General features: G+C 41.9%; 1 protein-coding gene across 1 annotated transcript; it reads right to left on the bottom strand.

Moving 5' to 3' along the window:
- Positions 1-293: 293 nt before the first annotated feature.
- On the bottom strand, positions 294-4466 carry Fam237a (family with sequence similarity 237 member A). The gene is made up of 2 exons (XM_032899560.1): positions 4055-4466; positions 294-433 (listed from the first exon to the last, which is right to left on the bottom strand). The coding sequence occupies exons 1-2, from the start codon at positions 4464-4466 to the stop codon at positions 294-296; spliced, it is 552 nt and encodes a 183-aa protein (XP_032755451.1).
- Between the last annotated feature and the right edge of the window lie 19576 nt (positions 4467-24042).

The following is a 24042-nucleotide window of genomic DNA, read 5'->3' as shown; positions in this document are numbered from 1 at the left end:
CTTATGCTAAATGTGTGGCCTTCTAGCTCATTAGCATTGCCAGCCCTTCCTCGGCAAATTATCATACTGTAAAGAGACAAATCCCTCAGCCCAGCAAATTCTTTAGCTCCTGTAGATAGAGGGGTGGTCAATCAGTAATTACCATGTGAACAGACCAGCTAACAATCAAGATGCTGAAAATAGGATTCTTAAAAAATTTGACATCCTTGGACATTTACAGCGCTTAAAATACATAAATCATTGATAGGAAAATATTCTTTTTTTTTATTCCAAGGCTTGAGTTAACTCTGAAATTAGCTTCGATTTCTCTTCATTTGCAGCTTCTCTTTTCCAGTGAACCCAGGGCCCCACTTTTGCAATTGCATGCTTGTCAAATCTCCAATCAATTCCTTCTTCTTTAAGTAAATGGTTCTAAGGAGCTGAGAATATGCACCTGAAAATAGAGAGAGGAAGCTTCATAAGGTCTCTGCATTACATTTAGGTTTGCTGTTCTGCTTAAAAGGAAGAATTGACGTTTTCGCTGTGCCACCATCACAATTCTATACATAGTTAGAACATACATGCAAACTTGTGTTTAGGGTATTTTCTGTCTTGTGAATTTTACTTATGTAAACTATGTAGAACAAATTATTATTCTTTATAATATTTGTAAATCAAAACAGGATGTGATCTTTAAGTTTTAGAGAGAGTCATTTTATCATGTTTAATATAGAAACCTAAAGCAAACATTTTAAGCCACCAAGAACATAACCTTCCAGAGGCAGTGCTGGCCTCATTCCACACATACTGTGACTTGTTTCACTCTTACCCTACTGTGGTCATATGGATTATTTCCACATTTTTAATGAATAATATTGTTTAATTATTACTCTGTTGTAGAGATATGAATAATCACTATATTTTTGGTAAAAAATATTGGAATGAAGAGTCTTGTACCACAGCATCGGCTGCACTTCATGACACTTCCTGACAATTGAGTTTCAAACAGATGCTCGCAGAGTATGTGGCTTAGAAAACTTCTTCAGCAAAGAGGAAAATCAAGCACTGAAGGATCTGTTTGTATGGGGCAAGCAGTGTTTTCTGTCTAAAAAATAAGAACTATAAACATTGTTAGACACTTATCACAAATGTCATCAGATTATAAACCTAAATTTTAACTTTGCTCATTACAATAAAACTCCAAACTCACAATATTTCTAGAACATATAAACTGTCAGCTTCAGGAATGCAGATTTTTGCCCCCTGTCCTTAATGACAAAGCAAAACTTGCTGTAGGAAGAGGGCATCACTTTTACACAGATGATGTTGGGCCACAAAATCTTTTTATTTTCAAAGAGGTCTTTAGTACTTTATGAGTGAACTCTGCTATTTCCTCTTTAGGGGTTAACAGTGCACTGCCCTAAATCAACCAACCAACCAACTAACCAACCAACTAACCAACCAACCATCCAACCAACCAACCATCCAACCAACCAACCATCCAACCAACCAACCATCCAACCAACCAATCATCCAACCAACCAATTAATCTCTCTCTTCTCTTCCCATCTCCCATCTCTCTTCCTCCTCTCTTCATCTTCCCATTTATATCTTCTCAAACTCCTGACCTCCTCTTTCCAGAACCCTATCAGTATTTAAGGTTAAACATGGATATATAGATCATATTTAAAGCTTCCTAAGAAAGGCATCAGGATTTGGTTACTAGTCAGTGTCTTTCTAGATCAAAAGTAACCTTTAGACTCTTTTCTCATGACGTCATCTGCAACACTTAGAATTTTTAGAGCTCCCATGTTTGACTTCTTCTCTCCCTCCTTATTACTGTCCCTCCTTATTATAAACAGTCATGGTGTCCTGGTCATCATTCAGCTCAGCCACCTGTCCTTGGGGAAAAGCTTTCCCAGTGTCTCCAGAGTTAGGGCCTTTCAAAGAGTCTCAGAACATTCATACAAACGAAGAACGAGAAGAGACTTTGTGATCTATCAAATTCTTCCCATAGCCTCCCTTTCCTGATGAAAAGAGTAAGAACTTACACAAATTAACTCTCCTGGGGTTCCATATTGATTTGATGTCTCCTGTTTTCATATTTGTTGACGCGATATTTAAAAATGTGATAAACTACATACAGCATCTCATGGGTCACATATTTTAGCAAAGTATGATTCATAGGAAGATTTCATAAGTGGCTTTAAAGTAATTTATTTTAAAGTCATAGGAACAAGAGCCCTTTTGCATATTACGTATGCAGTAATTTTAGCTATATCTGTTTGCCCTATGCTATGATTTTCCTGAGAACTATGAGGACGAACACCTCTTCAGCCTCACCTTCCTTCCAACTTCATAGCACTCCATCCCCAGGAACAAAAGCAAAACTAACTTGAGGATCCACCCTGGTACATCCAGAGCCAGCCTGAAGCACTTGAGACTAAATGAGGCTTCTTGAAAGGAAACCACAGTGTTCCTGTAACTATTTAACTTCCCAACATGCATCTTCTTGACCCAAGACCCTATCTCACTGTGATTAAACCAACCAAATGAAAATCTCATTTCCTGATCTTCAAACAGTTGCTTATGTAAAACATTAAAATAACTTTAATAAAGGGAAATGTTAGCTTCTGCTACTGAGCTCTTTCCAAACCAACTTCTCCTAAAGTTTACAGAGCAGCTGAGACCATCTCAACTCTCTGGTGAAGAGCAGAGAGTGACTTTCAGAAGTTTTGGAGGCGTATTTCTTTTCATGTTCAGCTGAACACAATAATTCCTTCATTTATTCTGGAGACATTTCTCATAATTGTGGAAAGTGAACGCCGGATTTAAAAACACAAAACTGCTACCTCTGATGGGACTGAATGAAGCCTTACACCCCCTTCAGATGAAGAAAATATATGATCCTGATTGGTCAATGCTGATGTTATTGTTATGCCTACTTATATAAATGATAGTAGAGAAATATCCTGTCTCTTGGCTCAGCAAATTATGAAGGATTTTTAGGTGCTGAGGTTAAGGTAAACTATGTATTTTAGGAGTGCTCTGAAAAATCTTCTCTGTGGAACTGTTATTGTTATTTTTTTCAATTGAACCATTATAAAGACATATAACAATGCTCACGATTAAATAATCACTAGTACAGATTAGTTATGCCTTGATTTTTCCACCAGTGCATAAATAATTCTAACTGCACCTAAATGGCCCTTGCTACTAGATTTGGAAACTTACTGATGGAAAGAACACCCAGGACAGAAGGAAAACTGTATGACCAAGGCTTGGGTGTCTCTCATAACTTGCAGGAGCTTACTTTCCTCACACGCTAATCTTATATATGGAACATTTCTGCTGGACCTCTAGAGAAGACTAGATTTTAATTACTATATAGCATTCACTGCAGAGAAAAAAGTCATTATTCAACTTATTAAAAATTAATAACTTACTAGAAGTTAATTGCTTATTTATGATTCATTCAAACAACAACAAAATATAAATATAGGTTAGTTGATATTTTTGCTCTTGACATCATCCATTAAATATTTCTCAAGATACTCCTTCATTTGCCTGAAAGCAATGTCTTGTTTTCACTTTAAAGGGGACAAGAATTCCAGTGCTGCAAACATTACTCCCATTCCAGCTCCTATTCATGACTTATTAATCCCACACCAAGGAAACACAAAGTTACACTCAAGTTAACAATAAAAATTATCTTAATTTTAGGGCAAGCTTTAGACCTTTACATTGCAATTTTTACATTGGGCCTCTTTCCTTCCTTCCTTCTTTATTTCTCTCCTTCTTTCTTTCTTTCTCTCTTTCTTTCTTTCTCTCTTTCTTTCTTTCTTCCTTATTTTTTCCTTCTCTCTCTTCCTTTCTCTTCCTAATGACCTTCCATTTTCATGTGAAGTTCTAGAGCGAATACACTATGTTAACAACTATTCTGTTATTGAGCCCTCTTGACATCCACGCATTTAAAGGACTGTGTGAGATATTGGCCTCCCCTAGGGCACCTTCCCTCTTCCTCACACATCAGCACATTCACACTCGATAGATTCATCAGGTCAGGACTATGCACCTTGTTTAATCCCCAAATGCCTGGGCAGCACTTTTGAGACTTTCTGTTCTTCTCCAGCCAATTCCCTTCTTCCTAAGCCATGGTTCCTAGAGAGGACACAGTCTACATAGATGTCCCAGAAGAGTTGGGCCAGATCCCAAAACAGGGCACCATGCTTCAAGTTCTCAGATGACTTCAGATAGATCATAAAATCCCAAAAGCCAGAGACAGTGTTAGAAACACGAGGCTTCCGCATCTCCAGGAGGAGCATTGATGAGGACTCCCAGCACTGAGGATCAGCTTGGTTAAGAGTCAGCAGGTCTGTCTGACTGTGACAGAAAACAGGAGACACATAGCACATTCCCACAATGAGCAGGAGGCAGGTGAGACTCAGGGGGCAGTGGTTCCTGCTTCTGTTCCCAGGATCAGCCATGGTCCTGCAACTGTACACATGGAAACACATCAGTCCAGGCTCGTCTTTCACTCAGTAAGAGAAATTAGTGTCCCCCTGAGAATCTCAGTCCCAGGAGAAGAAACACACCACATTACTAACTAGGAAGAGAATATCCTTCCTGCGTCACAAGCCTCGTTCTCTCAACCCATTCCCGATCCAGGTTGTGCACAACCGAGATAGCAAGGCTAAGAAGACGTCCCAAGATGTATTCCTGGTGGGATGATAAGTGGACTGACTGTTTACTGGGCTGTAGCTTAAAAGAGTACTGTGTGAAAATTGAAGTCCTGCCATCTTAACACAAAAGTACACTACAGTTAGGAACTTAATGCTTTTTGTCCTTGTTTGTATGCCTTCTTGTTTTGTAGTACCTTTTAATTTTTAAAAGATGTTAGGCTTATAAAACATTATAACAGAAATAAACACACTGTTGATGCTTGGTTTGTGGATACATGTATTTTGAGACTGCAGGACAAAGTAAAACTAATAGATAGTTTGCAATCCTAAATGTTATGTGATCCTGATATGGCCTTAATAAAGATAATGTTTTTAAATTCTCTCTGCTTGCAATGAATCTCAAGGTTTGTCTCTCCTTTGACTTTTCTAGCTCACATTGTCTATTATAATAAAATTATCTGAACAACCACATGTCACTAGTCTTTATGCTGCCTCTTCAAAAAGTTCAATCAAAAATTACACCTTTGCTATTATAAAAATATGTTCGTCCCCCACCCCCACTAAAAGGTCATCTGATTACTCTCCAAGTATCTAAAGCAATTCAGCACAAAGAAATAAAAACTGGAGGGACACGCACACTGCTCACTTCCTCATCAGAATTTGTAATTACAACACCAGAAGACAGGCTCTTTCTCTCCTTATCAGTAGGGGGACAATTGGAGACACTGCCAAGGAAGTGTTTCAGAACCTAGTCATTAAGGGCCATGTTTGGAATAGCAGGTCACTCAAAATATGTTTAGTTTTGCATCATTTTCTCATTTACTTTACTAGAAAGGATGTATTAAGATGAAATATCAAAGTCACACCCAAAGGTTATCTTTGTTCAAGAATTGCAACTTTGATAGACAAGTTTTTAGAAGACCAAGTGAGGGGTGCTGTCCGAGGTTCTGAAGTTGGCGTGTCCTGGGATTCTGGGGTTTTGGGTCCTGGGATTCTCCGGTTTGTGATAATGTAGCTGGAGACTCTTCATAAAGGCTCCCCGTTTCAGAGCTGTTTCAGAAAGGTGGGCTTCCTAACTCAGGAGTTCCCTTGTGCGCCCCGTTGAGAGTCCGGTGCTGGCCGAGTTTGGGCCGGGCACCTGCTCATGCTGCTGCTTCGTCCTCCCAGGGAAGAGCCTCAGGGTCAGGGTGCCACTCACCTCTTTGTTCCACGCCTCTTCTGTGGGTCTGAAGGGCGCCGCTCCGCAGTTAACTGCCCTACCCGCGATCCCTCGAGTGCGCGGAGAGGACGCACTCCGGCTGTTCCCAAGGCAGGTGACTGTCCCCAGCTTCCGCGTCCTGGAAGCAGCGTGTCTCTTCTTAAGCAGTGGGAGTGTTCGGCTACGTCAACGGACCTGCAAACTGCTGCTGCCTCTCGCCCCCAAGTCCCCGTCCCAGTCTCCAGAGCTCTCTTTGCCCTCCCCCGCAGAGGTTTGGAGTTAGAAAAATAGGGCGCTGGCTGCAGACCCCCCCCTCCCTGACCCCGGCCCACGCCCACTCCCCTTTCTGCGGGCAGTCTTTTTTGTAGCCGAGTTTCCAGGACCCAACGACCTAGAGAGTTAAAGTGCTGTAAAGTTGGGGCTCACCTGTCTGACGCCTGTCTGGGGGATGGTGGGAGGGAGCCGACCTGGTTTCTCACCAGTACTTCATCTGAGTTTCAAAGGGTGAGAGGGGAGGAGCACGTGAGACCTTAGGGTCTGGAGAAGAAAAAAAAGGTGCAAATTCCCAACTGCAGCCAGAGTGTGAATTCCTCCTACTGCACTGAGGCCCCAGGTAGATGAATGGCAGAGAAAGTATGGTAGACTAGGAACTTGTTACTGTTGATCTGAAGTAGGTAGTACTTTTGTTTTTAACCTGGGCTGTTGGGGGTGTCCTTATTTTTTCCCAACTGATCCCCCCCCGAATCCCTGCTCTCCAAAAAGGGGGAGCAGCTTGGTTGGATGTTCTTCTGCTTTCCCTTTCACCCAGTCACTTCTCAATGGCTATCCTGAAAGTTGGTGCCCACATAGAAACATTCTCTACTAAGGGATCTCAGGTGAAGGACCTCCATTCCCACATCTTTCCTAAAAGGCCTCCAGCATCCTAAAAAACCCTGTACTCTCCGTTAACTGAAGGCTTTTGTGCCAGCTTGACAGTATCCATGGTTACCTGGGGGGCTTAAAGAGAGGTTTACTGAAGGCTCAGAAAGCCAGCCTCCTCCAGAGATAACATTAGGATGTGCTCTGAAGGAGTCCAGAGAGGCTTTGAGTTTTTCCTTCTTCTCTCTACTGAACTGAGTGAACTTCGGTTTCTGTCTTTAAATCGGGCAAGAAATATTTGCTTCCTTTTGCCCCAGTGGGTGTGAGAATGAGATAGTGGTCTTGCTTCCTGGAATTCAAGGAACCTAATCTTTTAGATATCCTTCCAGAAAAGTGGGCATTTTAATGAAGCCAGTGAACACAGGCATAGATCTGCTGGAACCTAGCAAAAGGACCAGATTCCTGCTATCTTGGTTGGACTAGGTGCAAGATGAGAAAAATATTCACCTAGTAGAAATAAGACAACAGAATAAGACAGATTCAGTAAAGGGTGCCAATAAAATGAATGGAAAGAAGTTTCTAGTGGACCTAAGAAGATAGGTTACTGGCGAGAATATTAGGAGCAATCTCATATCAGCATCTGTGGAACTGTGGTGAGTAAAGACAGGGATGGAAAATCAGGAAATGACAGCAATACCTGAACCTTTTCCTATAAAACCTGGATACCAAGAGGGAGAACAAGTGGAGTAGAGGCTAGAGATTGAGTGTTCATCATCCAGCTGAGGTAGGGAGCCCAATAGAGAAGGTTGAGCATCTGGAAAGGGTGACTAAGATTTTCAGAAGTGAGAAGCAGATGGGTAAGAAAAAAGAAAAAGGAGCCAAGACCTAAGAGAAGGGCAGACCGCTTGCCTCCTCAAACAGGAAAGAAGAAAAGGTGCTGTGGGCATGGAGGACAGGGAAGAAGCAGCCGAGAAAGATGATAATGTACAACCTCAACTCTTACTGAAGGTCAAAAGGAAAGGAGTCATGTGCTAAGTAGGGCATCTAGAGAAGGGAGAAAAGCTTTTGAGTATCTGTTGCAGGCAAGACTGGAGAGAAGAAATGAGAGAGCAGACAGATTTCAAAGCATCAGTAAGAACTCAGAAAATGTATGAATTGATAGTGTACTACGCTGTGTGCCTGAATACTTTTTATGAGGCAGAATAACATAATTATTGCCATTATTCTCTGAATCCCAATTGTCTAGGTTTGATCTGTGTGTCTTTCCCTTGTCATAGCTCATGGATTCCCAGAAAAACTTTTTGTGCCCTTACCATGCCTGAGATCAGGATGTATCTGTCAACTGACAGCACTCTGGCAATTAGATTTGCAGCATTGTCTTTTTCCTCTTAAAATATCAAGATGTCGATCGTGGATGATGTCTTTGACCTGATACAATGATTTAAGAAATGTCATTAACCCCTATGAGACCATCCTCTTTCTTACAAAATGGACAGAAATATCCTTCATGGTTCCTGAGGATAGAATGAATTCATACTCAGAAAACATTTGGGAAGATGGTTCTCATGGCAAAATGTGACAAATATTAGGGTTTTTCTTGGTCTCTTGCAGCATTCAGCTGACTGGTATGGGAAAGAAGAATGGTCATTAAGACAGATTCGGTCTTAAACCTTGGGGTAAGATGTCAATGAGCAATGAAGCTATCGGTGACTGGGGGATTAGCAGGTTAGGCAAAAAGAGGCAGGGTAAAGAGGAAAAAGATGTCAAGGCCATGAAGCAATCTGGAGCTCTCATGGACACTTGGCAAGGAGGTGTCAAAGGAGCAGAGAGGTCATTTGCAACCAGAGGGTCTTCGGTCAGGGATAGAGAGATTAAGACTCCCATTGAATTGAAAGTCTGAGGAGGAGTAAGTGCAAAGGTTGCTTCTCTTGCATTTCACTTGCATCTGACGATGAGCGATGAGCATATGAGAATGACTCCCAACCACAGCCCCAAGCAGCTTCTGCCAGTGGAAGTAAAGACTCTTAAAAGTACAAACTTAAAGACATAATGGTAACTACTACCACTCAGGTACTTTTCTTCTTTCCAGTGTTACTACTTGCCACTGAAATTATGGAGTCTCAGTAACACTGTTATATGTCTGCCTTAAAGGAGAATATCTTAATTAAACATTTCCCATAAATATTAGCAATTTGTACTTTAAAACAAAACAAGCAATCCTTGAACATTTTATTTAGACAAAGATCCTATCCGCCACCTACTCTAGTATGATAAATATTTCACATCTTCCAATTTATCAGGAAAATTTGGAGAGATTCTTGAGAAGAGGACATATATGACTCTCTAGTCCCAAACTTGACTGTCGCCATCATAATTACAAGATGAAAATGACATCCTAATTCATGTTGTAGATTAGGAGAAACCGCCACCAAGCCATGTGATTAAAACCTTTATCTTCTGCTGAACACATAGGCTGTCCTCTTCACGATGTCTTGTCCCGATCGCTTCCTCTTTACAAACTACAATCTCCAGCAAGCTCACATGTCTAGAAATCTCAATTTCTACCTGGGGCCCCATGTAGCCCTCAGGAAAACATCGTTTGATCTTCCTTCTTTCCTATTTTATTATGTGACAGTTTCTTTAGGGTTATTTGACTGCTAAATGTTAGGGGATGGCTTTGCTTCTACACCTAAATTTTACCCATTGTGTTTTGTCTGTCCTAAGTGGTGTGCACATACAGACACATAGCCCATCACTCTGTCCTCTTCTTGCTGTCTTTATCCTCACTTCTCTGTCCCACAGTATCGACTTGGAGAGAACATAAAGTTGTTCAGTACACAGAGAAGTACACATCTGAACTCAATTGACACCACCATTCTGTAGGGTTAGAAAATATTGAAGAGGGCCTAGAGAGATGGCTCTTCACCTAAAAGCATGGGTGCTTTTCCAGGGGACTTAGGTTCAATTCTCAGCACCCACAAGGAGACTCACAGTCTGTGATTCCAGTTTCAAAGGCTCTGATGCCCCCTTCTGGCTTTCATGGTTATCGCATATTCACACAGTGTATGTTCAAGCAAAATATTGAAGAAATGAAGCATTGTTTAAACGCCTTTGCGCTTAGGTGAATGACTGATTTGTCTGGCATTTGGTCACCCAGAGTTGTTTGAGTTTTATGAAGTTGCAGCATGCTGCTGAAGAATGACTAGTTGGGAAGTGAATTGCAATTAGCTGAATGTGCCCCATGGGTAGATTTTCTGATTTTTGCCACTTGAAGCAATTTTCTAAGACATTAAAAGGGACTTCCGATTAATTTTAATGAAATTCAAGAGCAGTTATGTGGACAGTTTGCATCTTCAGCACCGCATTAAATCTGCAAATGCCAGGGTAGCCTCTAAGAATGGGATGGTTCTTTAACACTTGGGATCAGATAGTAAAAATAATCATTTCTCTCTCATTATTCTGTGCTTCTCCATCATTTGAAAATGGCAATAAACAGGAACAATTTCCTGGAATGCCCATTGGGTTAAGTGGATGAGTCACTCCTTAAGAGGCATCCAATTCACAAGGACAAGTTGCAGTGCAGTAATCAGATGATACTGGACATCAATTCCAGAAGGTGTGAAAGAGAAAAGTTACCCAGGGTCCGGGACTCATTCATTCATAGCTTCTTGATCGGCCAGGTAAAGATGACCCAGTGGTTAATGAGAGCTGAGATACCACGGCCATACTACTGAGTGTTTTGTAGTGGCTTCTTCTCTGGGTCTTTCTAGGAGAAATTAGGTTTTTGTTCATTTTCCCAGAAGCTCACAAAGCCCATAGAGACTCTGGTGGCTTTGTCCGGCCTTGATTTTACTTATTAAGGCGAGTTTGGCAACCCAAGAGTAATTACTACAGGTATTGAGTCTTGAATTGGTCTTGTCTCTTGGCCTACTCATTTTCTAAGGAGACCACGATGTAAGTGACTTTTTGTTGTTGTTGTTGTTGTTGTTGTTGTTGTTGTTGTTGTTTAGGTAGGGTCTCACTGTGTAGGTCTGGGTGGCCTGGAACTCCACATGTAAATAATGCTGGCCTGTCACAGAGTTCCACCTGTCTCTACCTACTGAGTGCTGTGATTAAAGGTGGACACCTCAACCATTTTTTAAGTGGTGTTTTGAACTTAGGTTTATGTATCTAGGCAGCATGACAAGGGGCTAAGGCTTTGTCAACAATAAGATTCTTCCCAGGAGCCATTTAATAAAACAATATAAAATTTCTGCCTGAAGGCCATGTAGCCTCAGAAATCAGGGGCTGAGAATAAGCATAGACTGTTTGACAGAAGAGCAGCGATGGATGAATGAGGACACAGATCTATGTGTGAGGCAGGAGATATCTTACGGCATGAGGAGGGCTTCCAGGCTCAGGACTCTTCCTTGACACCTGGATGTCTCAGGAACTTAGTTCTACTCTGTTCAGGATTCCATGATGTTTTGTTCCTCCTTCCAGCTACACAAGCACATCTGATCCCCATCGCTTTCTCATTTCTTCCAACCAAAATATGAATCATGGGATATCATGTAAAAATTATATGTGTGCTTGAGCATACATGAGTATACCACATGTTCTCATGAGTATACATGTGCTTCTGTTAGTGCATGTGGGGGCATCACTAAATGTGAGTATGTGTGTGTGAGTATGTGTGAGTGTGTCTGTGAGTCTGTGTGTGTCTGTGTGTGTGTGCATGAGGGTGTGTGAGTTGTGTGTGTGAGTGTGTATGAGTGTATATGTAAGTCTGTGTGAGTCTCTGTGTGAGCGTGTGTGTGAGTGTGTTGGAGTGTGTGTGCATGAGTGTCTGGGTGTGTGTGAGTGTGAGTGTGTATGAGTGTTTTTGGAAGTCTGTGTGAGAGTCTGTGTGTCTCTGTGAGTGTGTGTGTGCATGAGTGTGTGAGTTGTGTGTGTGAGTGTGTTGGAGTGTGTGTGCATGAGTGTCTGGGTGTGTGTGTGAGTGTGTATGAGCATGTTTGGAAGTCTGTGTGTGAGTCTGGGTGTCTCTGTGAGTGTGCGTGTGCATGAGTGTGTGAGTTGTGTGTGTGAGTGTGTTGGAGTGTGTGTGCATGAGTGTCTGGATGTGTGTGTATGAGTGTGTTTTGTAAGTCTGTGTGTGTCTGTGTGTCTCTGTGAGTGTGTGTGTGCATGAGTGTGTGAGTTGTGTGTGTGAGTGTGTTGGAGTGTGTGTGCATGAGTGTCTGAGTGTGTGTGTGTGTGTGTGTGTGTGCGAGTGTGTGCCTATGTGTGTACATATACATACGGAGGGCAGAAGTCCACGTCTACCATCGCCCTCAATCACTCTCCACCTTTTAGAGACAGAATAGCTCATTGATACAGCGCTCACTGAGTCAGCTAAACAGGTTTTCCAGCGAGCTTGAGAGATCCACCTGCCTCTGCCTCTCCAGCACTGAGATTATAGAGATGTGTACCTCTGTGCCCAGTCTTGCTCATTATTTTATTGATTTTATGTGCGTTGGTGCTTGGCCTGTATGGATGTCTGTGTGAGGGTGTCGGTCAGATCTTGGAATTATAGAGTTGTGAGCCGCCATGTGGATGCTGGGAATTCAACCCAGGTCCTCTAGCAGAGCAGTCAGTGCTCTTTATGGCTGAGCCATCTCTCCAGACCCTTTGCCCAATGTTTTATGTGGATTCTGAGATTGCTCCCAGGCCCTCATGTTTGCATGGTAAGGACTTTGCCAACTGAGCCACCTCCCAGCACAAATAATAATTTTTTTTTCAGAGCTGGGGACCGAACCCAGGGCCTTGCACTTGCTAGGCAAGCACTCTACCACTGAGCTAAATCCCCAACCCCCCAAAAAATAATTATTAAACAATGCTGATTTAATTCAGTTATGCAACTAGCAACATTTGGAAACCAAGCCTGGTAGATGATCATCTTTGATGAATTTTCTTTCATGTGTCTTGACAAAGGAATTAAAGTACCAGTCATTTTTTTTACTTCATTCAGTACTCAAATATTCATTATAATTTTTTTGAATGGGCACATTCCTTTGCTGTGCTGTTCGGCATATTTTCTAAAATGGAGTTTTGGACTGAAATGCTATAAATGCTAAAAGTAGATGGAAGATATGAACACACAAATGTATACTTTCTATGATCAAATCAATTCATAGCCAATAGAAGATTTTAAAGTTAATTCATTGAAACACAAGAATTTGTGTTTCTACATCTATTTTTGTTTTAGCTAATTTTTGTAACATGCTATGTGAGCCAGGACTTTCTTAGGTCACAATAACTTTGAATGCCATGTTTAACAGAGTTTGCTTTTCTTAATAAGGCTGTAAGCATGTGGTTGCTGGTGGACGCGCAGTAGTCCCAGAATACCATGCTCTACATTTCTGTGATTCTCTTGACTTTCCTATCTCATTTAAAGTGAGAGAGTAAAAGCAGCTTCATAACCTCATCAATGGACTTAGGATTCCAATCTGTGTGCTACAGCTGTGTTACACGGCCATTCATAAACATAAGCATGTCTAGCAGGGAAAGCGCTACAGTGGAAGACAGTAGTAACTCATCTGGTTTATGGGCCTGGGAATGAGTGTTTTCCATTCACAAGGTTAACCTCATAAGACAATGAGGCCTTGTGGGAAACTGCAGACACTAGGCTCAAGTTTAATTCTGTGTTAGGACAATTCTTTTGTTACTTACCCAGTTCTTAGAAAACAATTTCCCTGATTCTAAAAACTGGAACTTTTTTTTATTCTTGAAATCCTTTTGCCTTGGCCCATTGAGAATCTGGACTGTAGGTATGAACCATCATCTAAATTTCAAGTAAATAAATAAATGAATAAATAAGTAAGTGAAGGAGAGGAGGAGGAAGAGAAAGAAGGCAATACCATTTACAGAAGGTCCTTAGATCATGGTCTTTATAACCCACTTAAAACAGATAATGGAAAAATTCACTCATTAAAAATAGAACTGTTTTTAATTTAAGTCAGCCTCCACTAGAATATATAGTCATCTAACTAGTGCTAATAAAATGGAGGGAGGCAGAAATGTATCACATGACGCCCTGAGTTGGGGTGGCAGAAGTCACTACTCATTCCCTGCATTCATTCACCTAACTATACCTGCTTTTCTGGAGTAAAGTGAGGACAGTGGGCAAAGCCGTACAGCTTCCAAAGTAAGAGATTATTAAGATGATTCAATAGTCACTCGCTGTTTCCAAATGTGTCCTCTGCTGAGTATCGAAAGTCATCAAGGCAAGTATTAAATCACTGATGAGTCCACGAGCTAGTGGGGAACATAGCTTTTAAAAAAAAGGGCCCCAAAATGGAATGACACAGACCCATACCAAAGTAATTTATTTGTTCAGTATTTTGTCTGCATACATAGAGATGATGGTAGTCACCACCACAGACATAAGAGGGTGCATCAATAGTCTTTGTTCTTGTGGAGGAACATAACATTACTTAAGTAAACAAGCAATATGAACATGTAAAAGGGCAAGCAAAAACAAAAGAGAATGAAATGAAGGCAGTAAAATCATGGCCAGCACTATGATGGAGATCAAGGAGGAAAATGGAACTGAGATAGTAAAACCAACTTCAGTCCTTCCAACTTTTTTAGATCTTCCAGCTTTGAAACTACATCAAGGCTCATTTGAACAAAATCGCAGCCCCTTGTTCTCATCAAATTGACTGTCATCCGGATTTCAAGTGTCATTAGACACACATATCTGAAGCCACAGAAAGGACCCAGTGAATGCAGCAAACACAGGGCTCTTCAGCCTCTGCTTCCCTTCAGCCCATCTCCTGTTCTCCACCCACACAAGCGTTCATGAAACTCAGCAACACTTGAGGTGACCCACCCTGCCTGAAAGCCAGAAGCTCCCAAGAACACGAACCTTTCTCCTGCTAGGTGACTGCTTCTAATATATCTGCACTTCCCCTCTCAGCTTCTCGACCCTGACAGTAGCAGCCCTACTAAGGGCAGTGTTTATTTTGGCTCTCAGGTCTAGGTTACAGTTTCTCCTAGTGAGGGGCTAACAGCAGCAGGAACTTGAGGGAGCTGGTCACAAACAATTCATCCAGGATTAGGAGCCACGTGTTGGTGGTCAGGTTGCTTTATCCATATTACCCAGCCCAGGATTCCCTGCTCAGGCAGAGCGGCCCTACCTACAATTAATGGGTCTTTTCAAGTCCAAATTACCTGCTACAGCCATGCCCAGACGCCCATTTCCCATGTGACTCTAGATTCTGTTGACAATTAACTTTAACCACAACAATAACTTAAAACAAATCACATACTCAAATCTAAACACAATAAGTATTCATATAATAAGTGCTATTTATACAATACTAGACCCTCCAGCCCATTAGAGATCTCATATTCAAACTAGTAGTCATAAGTTTTAACACAGCTTCATTCACCTATGGTTTTGGTTAAATATCAATGCAAAAACTTCTAGACAAAGGGAGTTATTACATCACCCAAGAAGACAATTAAATGAAATGGGAATTTGCTAAGTTTTACATCTGATACATAGGGGGTTTTGTTTGTTTGTTTGTTCATTTGTCTTAGTTTACAAACCTGATTCAAAGTTGTAATTAAAATATATAAATATTTCCCAGAACACTAGTTTTATTATCAACAAGGGGGAAAATTATTCTTTCCCTTGAGTTATATGAGGGAATAACTGATAACTAAGCAGATGAAAATGGAAGGTAGCCAGACCAAGTGGCCAAGGGCTAACAGATGGGCAGGATTTTATTTCTGACCTTCTGATTGGCTGTTCAAGAGTTTTAGGTCTGAGATCTTTTCACTTGGGAAAGTTAAGGAAGGAATTCTATATTCTTTCCCAACCAATAGCTTGCCCAGACCTGCTGGGCAATTGATGAAATGTCTAACACAGATGCATCTTCGTGAGTGTTTGCCTGGCATCTTTTTGATCCTGAAATAGATCAATGGCAGTAATTTAGAAAAGAATCGAACATTCTACATTCTTTATTTGTGGCCATCAGCTAATGAGGAACAGACATCAAACTGGAAACACAAGAAAATAAATCACATTTTCAAGTCTGACTTACTTATAGACTGTCTAAAGAGCAGTGGTTCAAATACTGCACAGAACTTTCCAGACCTCACACTTTTCTCTGACTCTAAAATGGTCCCGGAACAGGAAGTAGGCCATCTCATATTCTCTCCAGCAGCCTACCCGATGATTGACAGTGAAGAGCTACTGTGAGGCGCGACTCCTGAGGCAGGGGGAATTTATGACTATAAAGGGTTGGAATAGTTCTGCCAGGGATGTTTCCAGGGTCTCATTCTTCTGTGATTTTGCTTCTATCAAAAGCAAAATCTCAATAATACTTTTAGCTGCCAATGATTTCTTGTGCAAGTTCAGTTTAAGCTCTTGTCAGGGTTTGAAGGTGAAGTGTTTCCCACTGTCCTCATGTGGGGAATGCTTGGCCCACACAGTTGGTAATGCATCATGCTGTTTCGGAAGACTGGGGAAGTTTTTGGAAGTGACATCCCACCACAGGAAGTAAGTCAACTGGAAAGGGGTGTCTTGAAGTTTGATAGCCTAGCCCCACCTCCTGACTAATCTCCCTTTTCTGGCTGAGGAAACAATATGACTGTTAACATGCCTCCCCGCCACGGTGGACTGTAACCCTTCTTAAGTTGTGAACTAAAATAAACCCTCCCACCTTTAAGCTATTTCTGATTGGGGTATTTGGTTACAGCATTCAGTAAATAAGTAAGACGGACACTGATCAGGTCTTATAAAAGGAATTAAACATGTTTATTTGTTTTAAATTATATGTAAGTATGCATGTATGATGTATGTATATAAAACTTCATAACCAAACCAATTGTAAAGGTACTTGGCGGACTGCCCTCACACTGCAGGAGATTGGGGGTGTAGCTCAATGGTAGAGCATTTGCCTGACACAGACAAAGCCTTGGATTCCTTTCCCAGAGCCCAGAAAGAATATAACTTATTGCAGGCAAGTCAGCCAGAGAGATAGCCTATATTGCAAATATTTGTGGTAGCCTGCTAATAAAAATGATGTGCAATTGATTGATGACCCAGCTGTTTGGCTCTCTGGAGGATGAAATTATCCAGACACAGGAAGCCTAAGAAGGTTCAGGGACGCTCATCCACAAGTTATTCATCCGTGAAAAGCTGGAGGCTTTTTACTCCGTAGGGCGACAGTCCACTCAGTATAGACCCCGAGAACAAAGCACAAATGGGCTCAATTGATTATATTTTCTTCCTTTCATCTGAGCGCATGGTCTGCTATAAATACAAGGCTTGTTCTTATTTTTTTTTTCAACTTCAATGAACAAAAAAATAAAAATGTCTTCATTTCCAACCACGGCAAATTGAATATGACTTATTTTATGGCTTCCCATAAGGCATTGAAAAGAAAGGCTAGGGAGCTTTCTGATGAACACCATGCAACACAGAGCCATGACCTTGGGTGAACCCCTTTCTACCGCCTCCTTTTATTTCTTATTTTCAACTCACATCTCTCAAGATACTAAGTACCCAGTGAGATGTTTTAAGCATCGCACCTCTTCTTTGAGTGATTCCAAGGATGTAATTTAAAAACTTGAGCTTGATAACAACTTTCTTTGTGTCCTATCTTCTGCCCTCTCCTCCTTTTATGTCATAGTGACCCAGAATAATATTTTTTCTGCAGAGAGCCATTGTAATATTATTGATAAACAACCATTCTGCTGATAATCAAAAATTGGCTTCTAATAAGCAGTGGAGTATTGTCCCTGTCTCGTAGAATGCCAAAATGCTGTCAATTTTACTTTGGTTCCAATTCAATTATAGTCATAGTAATAGAAGTAAATGTTTCTTTTTAAAAAATCAGTCTTGTTGTGCTGAGATGTTATCAAAAGCTCCTTCATTCTAAATTTTTCTTTTCTATAAACCCTATTCTCCTCAGTGATTGGTTTTGTGCTGTCCTCTATAAAAACCCACTATTCTTCGGTCCCCAGCCCCGAAAAAAAAAACAAAAAAAAAAAAAAAACAAAAAACCCACTATTCATTCTGTAGCATATGCAGAAAGAAGATCTAATTTACCCTCTCTGAACAAATTTTGTTCTTGTGAACAATAGCATCCAATTCTTTGAGCACACAGAAAGCACCTCCTGGGATTAATGACTCCTTGCATGCTTCGTTCGGCTCCCCTCTCCAGCTCTCTCCAGCTCCTCTTCTGATGATACCACTCTTCAGAAACTGCCTCGCATTCATGTGGCTTAAGTTGTGTCTTAAACTGATTGGAATATTAACGTCTACGTGTAGTTCTCCAGCAAGTATTTCCACTTGAGTCTCACCATGAATGTCACACCGCACTGCAGTACCCTGCTGGGTATCTCTGACTAGATTCCTTTTAGCTCCTTAGCCTCAGAAGTCCCAGAATGAAACAGGTATTTGCTTTCCAACTCTGTCATCTCCATCCCTGGGTATCAACCTCAACCTTCGCATTTTACTCTCCTCCCAACCTACCTCGCACAATTAGCTACTCAACTTGCTGATTGTGGAGAATCCTTCGCTGCCCCTCCATTTTGCAACAGTAGAACTCCATACCACCCTATGACAGTGGCTCCCTATCTTAGATCTTTAGCGTTGGTTGGGATTGCCTAAACCGTCTGCTCGCCCCTCACTCTTCTCCCATGTCCGTTTTGTAGATTGTTCCCAACAGCCTCCCTTACTCCAATCCATAGAAACCTGCTCACAATTGCCTCAAGAACTGGCCTACGTGTGACAACCCAGGACACCTATCATCTCACCCAGAGCTAGGTTCACTCTTCCTTGCTTCTTTTCCAAGGAGATTGTTCAATGATTGTCCCAGATGAGACTTTTTAGAGACAGTCTCTGGGGAGTGACTTACAGATCAGACTACATCTAAACCATGCTTTCCCATAGCAGCAGAGAGTAAGAGGAGTAAATAAGATTGTATGGGGTGGGGCTGTATGGTGAGCTTCCCCTCAAAATGACTTTCGAAAATGGGAAGCCTGCTGAGTTGTCCTGAGTCGTGGGAGAGAGGAGTCTGAATGGACCCACTTTGATCCATCATCAGATGCAGTTGGCTTTGAGGAGGGCACTTTCCTTTTGCAGAGAAAGCCATCAAAGTGGCCAGCAATAGATGCCCATCTTCCTATGACACTCCCAGAAGATGAATAGACAAAGCCCAGAAGCAAACCTGAGAACTATTTCATTATGCCAGCTGATTGGTCTCACTCCCACAGCCTCTTAAGGACAGTGTTTTCGGTGTGCTACAGTTTAAGTATGACTCCCAGAAGTCCATGTACTGAGACTCTTAGTTCTTCTTTCTGTCAGTGCTGGGATGTAGGGACAAGCAAGGGTTTCTTTGACGATGGAGATTGAACCCTCAGTCTTGGATTAGTGTCTTTTTGCGGGCGGGGTCAGTTCTTACTCTTGCAGTCCTGGATCAGTGACCAGTAGGGTGGATTGTTATAAAGCATGTCCCACCCTCTCATTTTGTCTTCGTCACACATGCCTCTTGCCCTTTCACTGTCTGCCAAGTGTTGAAGCTGCATGAGGCTCTCAACTAGATGGTGTCACCTGATCTTTGACCTCCCAGCCTCAGGAGTTTTGATCTCCCAGGCTCGAATGTTTTGTTACAGCCTTAGAAAATGTCCCAAGGCAAATCGCTGCCTCTCTTTCAGACCCTCTTTTCTAATCTTTTATAGTAGCATCTCCATGTTACATTGTCAGGCTTTCTTGGCAAGTAGGCATGTGAGTGATAGAGAGTGGCATGTGCAACGGTCAAGATGGTGTGTTAGAAACCTGCCTTCCAAATCTCTTCCCTTCCTTCCTGCGTCCTGGAAGACACTCAGTGGTAGGACCTGGACATCGAGCTAGTTCATGCAGAGGAGGGCTGGTGTTCATGAATGCACACAAGTATGTGAAAGAACTATGGGTCATCACCCCACTTCTAGAAAACTCTGCAAGAAAGGAAAGCATGTATGTGCTTGAGTCTTGGTACCTCGGTGACGATTACTTCCGCTGAACTTATACATGCCTTGAATATCCAGATGGAGATACTGAACACTGAAACTCTATCCCAGCTCCTACTTGTACACATTTCCACCAATTATTCAGATCTTGTTGAAATGTGCTCTCCTCATGGGGGTGGACTGATGTGCTTCCCAGATTTCCTCTAGCAGGAAACTGTATCTTTCTCTGTTGACTTGCCCATGGTTATTAAGCTGTACTTTTCCTACTGAGTAGAATATTTTCATTATGAATGAAAATCTTTCCACCTTCCTTAACTTTTCTACCAAACTATAATATCCCACAGAGAAGAGTCTCAGCCTCGTTCTGATCCATTGTGTCCACCAGGAATTCTTTTGTTGAGTAGATATTTGCATTATAAGTTAACTCAGTGATGTTCCTAACTAGGGGGTTGAAATTGGCATTCTTACAACTTTCCCTTCATAAGCTTTGCAAGAGGAAACTGTTTAACTCATCATACACAATACGGAAGTACATTTCATCTCTTCTTCATGAAAACATCAATCCCTTTCAAGTAAGTGCTCATGGAATGTGCCTGTTCCCCTTGGGAAGGCCTTGCTAGCCATCCTGGCTCCTAACCTGCTTGCTTTTAGTTTTAAAGAAAGATTGGAATTCCTACTTGAACAGTGGGGTATTTCAAAAAGCAGATTCCTCTCAGCTTAGACACTCTCTTCTTGTTCTAGTGGTTGACAATGGTACCAGCAGCAAATAGATACTATCTGGCAAGTGATTCTATCCTGGGTGGCTGGGGTTAGGGGAGTAGTAACTCCTGCTGCCCTGTTTGCTTACTTTCTTGTGTCATGTTGCTATGCTCTATAGTCTCCTGAGCCCAGGAAGGGACTCAATGTAAATTTCCTATAACATGAATCTGGCTGTGGCCTTGCTAGAATGGTTGTTTCAGGGAAGATGCTTGAAATCTGCATCTTTGAGCTTTATTCATTACACAGATGACTCGGGGTATGGATTCTGGGGCCTGAAATGCCTGAGCTCTCATCCCTGCCCTGCTACTGACTTAAGCTCTTGCATTGTCTGGTAGACTAAGAAGTTCTATAAGGATCAGAAGTTATGTCATGGATGCTTGAAGTGACACTTGGGAATTTGCTTGATAGGTGGAGGTACAGGAAGGTTGTCTTGTCCCCAACCCTGATCTATCCACATGCATACAGGTGTGAGCACGTGTGCGCGCGCGCACACACACACACACACACACACACACACACACACACACACACACACACACACTAGAGGTGGAAAGTGAAACTCCCTGAGTAAATATTTGTCCATTTTTGGAGACTTCTGCCGGGAATATGAGGTATGGTGGGGGAAGCAAGAGAATGAAAGATAAGTTGGAAACATTAAAGAGATTTCAGTATGATTAGAGTACAGTGATTTTTAACTTTCTTCTTTCAGATTTTACTTGTTTTGCAAATCAAAAATTTCTGCATATAGGTTTTTATAATAAGGAAATAAATTGCTTTAAACCACTGGGAGTTGTCCCTTCCTGCTCTGTTTTGAAGTTTTATGAGTCAAGAATCCTTTCCTTATTTCAGTGATGTAGAAAACGAGAGGATACCAGGGTTAACAAGGTCAATAGACTCATCCCTATATCTAAGAGGCATTAAAAGTCAATAATAGGAAGAGAAACTTTCTTAAAGGGGACCTGGTCCGGTACTGGAGGATGCTGTATGACACGTGTAATCAACCTCTGATACATTGGTTGTAGATGTAGCTCGGGGCTCTTCACCTAGCACCCTGTACCCCAGACTGAAAGCAAGGCCACATTTGCATATTCATAGGACAACTAACTACAAGAGGCCACATATGGACATGTTATTTTAATATATCTGTTATTTTAAGATTACCTTTTACCAGCGTGCTATGGGAAGACCATTTCCATCTGTACCATCTTGATCCATATGTGTGTGAGAGAGTGTGTGTGTGTGTGTGTGTGTGTGTGTGTGTCAGAATTTCACTACTACCAGGTTTTTGAAGTCTGGGTTCTTCCTGCACTAAGAAAATAAACAGAACGGACAAAGGCAGGCTCATTTCCCACTGAGTGACAAATGGCTGGATCTGAAATTAGCTGGTTCCTTCAGGGCAAGGTGCCAGCTCTCAGGCATGGCTCAGCCATGCCCGTCTGTTTTGGTTCCCCTTTGGTTCAGGTTGGTAACCCAGTCTCCTGTAGACCTCATGCTTTGTGATCCTTGGTTTCGATTGATTCACCTACATAGAAGGAGCTGCCACATGCACATGTCTGAATGAGAGGCACATGCCATCCACTGCTTCCATGAGTCAGTGATCTTATGCAGTGAACTTGTCTTTTCCCTTGGGATAACAGGGGACTCCATGTCACTTTTTTTTATCTTCATTTGAAGACCAGGAACTCAAGAGGCAACTTTGCTCCAGACTCATTTATCCCCTGAAGGTCAGGAGCTATTGAAAATACCAGAGAACTGTGAAGGACTCTTGACCATTCAAGATGTAGATTGTTGTTGTTGTTGTTCTTGTTTGGTTGTTTGGTTTTATTAAAGGACTGCTTTATCATGCCAATCACGGGTTTCAATGATCATCACACTTAGATATGCCACTACTGAGTGGACTCTAGTGTCATGGCTAGCTTTGCAGCTACACCAGAGCATACATGTATGGGTGTACACAAACATCTTGAAAGAGACCGTCCCCCGGTCCTAGGAGGCCAGCTATTCCATATGACAAGGGACCATGGTATTGCCTTTGTTTTCAGAAGTCACGTGTGGGCCTACAGACTTGTTATAGGCAAGGAGCCAGACCTGCTAATATGTTTTTGAAAAGGTTAAGGAAGGGTAATCTTCCCTCCAAGGCATAACAGAGAGACAAGGCCTAATTTTCATTGGTGGAAAGTATGGCTGCCCTTAGAAAATGATGTTGACCTTTTATTAACAGGAAGACTTACTAAATGGTGCTTTAACCGTTTATGATTCTTCTTCAACCCCTTCACTCCTGACTGAGCTTAGCCAGAACTTTTATGGGAAGAAAAAAATACTGCAAGGTTCACAACTCAAGCGAAGCAGTTGTCTTTGCTGTTACTGACCATCCCAAGCAAAGTAGGCAGGTTCATAATGAGCACCTTAGTAAGAAACTGTCCAAAAATATAAAGTTCTAACAGACATCTTAACTGTGGCACAAACAAGACACTCAAATTGGAGTAGACAACTAGATCTGGACTTTATAAGATATCCTATCTCCAAAGACTTTATGGATAACTTTCTCACTAAAATGAGAGAGCTGTTATTGACTGTACATGGGATTAGATCCAGTGTCACAGAGATAGCCTTTTGCTCAAATATCACCTCCTTTTTGAAATCCTTCGAATCCCAAGAGCAGAAAAAACCCTTCCTCCTCTCTTCCTCTGGTGTTTATTAGGTCGCATTTTGCTCACTAAAGGAAGATGTCATCCTTGTGTGCTTAGGCTCTGAAGATGCTGCCACGAAAACAGTGTAACCTAAAGGACAGCATCTCCAACATTCTGATCATTCGACAGGTGTGATAGTGCTCCGCTGGCAGAGGTGGGTGGATCTCTGTGAGTTCGAGGCCAGCCTAGTCTACAGAGCTAGTTCCATCCAGGACAACCATGGCTACACAGAGAAACTTTGTCTTGAAAATAAGGATTGCTTGAGATCATTCCTTTAAAGTCAACTATAAATGGTGCTGTGCTTACTTCCTTAAGTATGCTATTTGTGCTATTTAAGTGTGTCCGCATTTCCTTTATTACATGAAATTACACAGTAATCAAAGAATTACACATAATGGACATAAAGTTTGAGAAGATGATTCAGACCCAGTGGCACCGGCTGCTTTAGGGGAACTTGAAGATGACTAAGGGGAGATGAGAGTCAGTTAGACTTGACAGTCATGCTGGTGAGGTCATGAGCTCAGCGGCACACAGGCTCATCGCTGAGTCTGGGAAGTTCCCTCAGGAAATGAAGAAGGCTGCAAGACTTTCCTGATGACCGCCGTGTAGGACAGCATCTATGTGTGTCTGTGCTGTATCACACAGATAACTGAGGCATGGCAGAGGGTGCAGGGAAAAGATAGTGCAGATGCTCGCCAGGAGGAATGTAAACAGTTGGCTATTTTATATGGGCTATCAGGGGCTAATTTTATATGGGCTATCAGGGGCTCTAACTTTAAATGTTTTTGATGATGTAATGCACATAACCAGATGATGCTGCATGTCCTCTCCCCTTCCCCTTCCGTGTGTGTGTGTGTGTGTGTGTGTGTGTGTGTGTGTGTGTGTGCGC

Source organism: Rattus rattus, chromosome 4 (assembly GCF_011064425.1).
Source record: "Rattus rattus isolate New Zealand chromosome 4, Rrattus_CSIRO_v1, whole genome shotgun sequence".
Classification (NCBI taxonomy): Eukaryota; Metazoa; Chordata; class Mammalia; order Rodentia; family Muridae; genus Rattus; species Rattus rattus.
This window is presented reverse-complemented; position numbering and strand designations above follow the sequence as displayed.

What these genes read in the sequence shown, in the direction of transcription:
- Fam237a (XM_032899560.1), bottom strand. Translation starts at nt 4,466, where the DNA reads ATGGCTGATCCTGGGAACAGAAGCAGGAACCACTGCCCCCTGAGTCTC. An exon ending in GCATTTGGGGATTAAACAAG is followed by an intron (nt 434 to 4,054) that starts GTGCATAGTCCT and finishes CTCTATTTTCAG; the next exon opens with GTGCATATTCTCAGCTCCTT.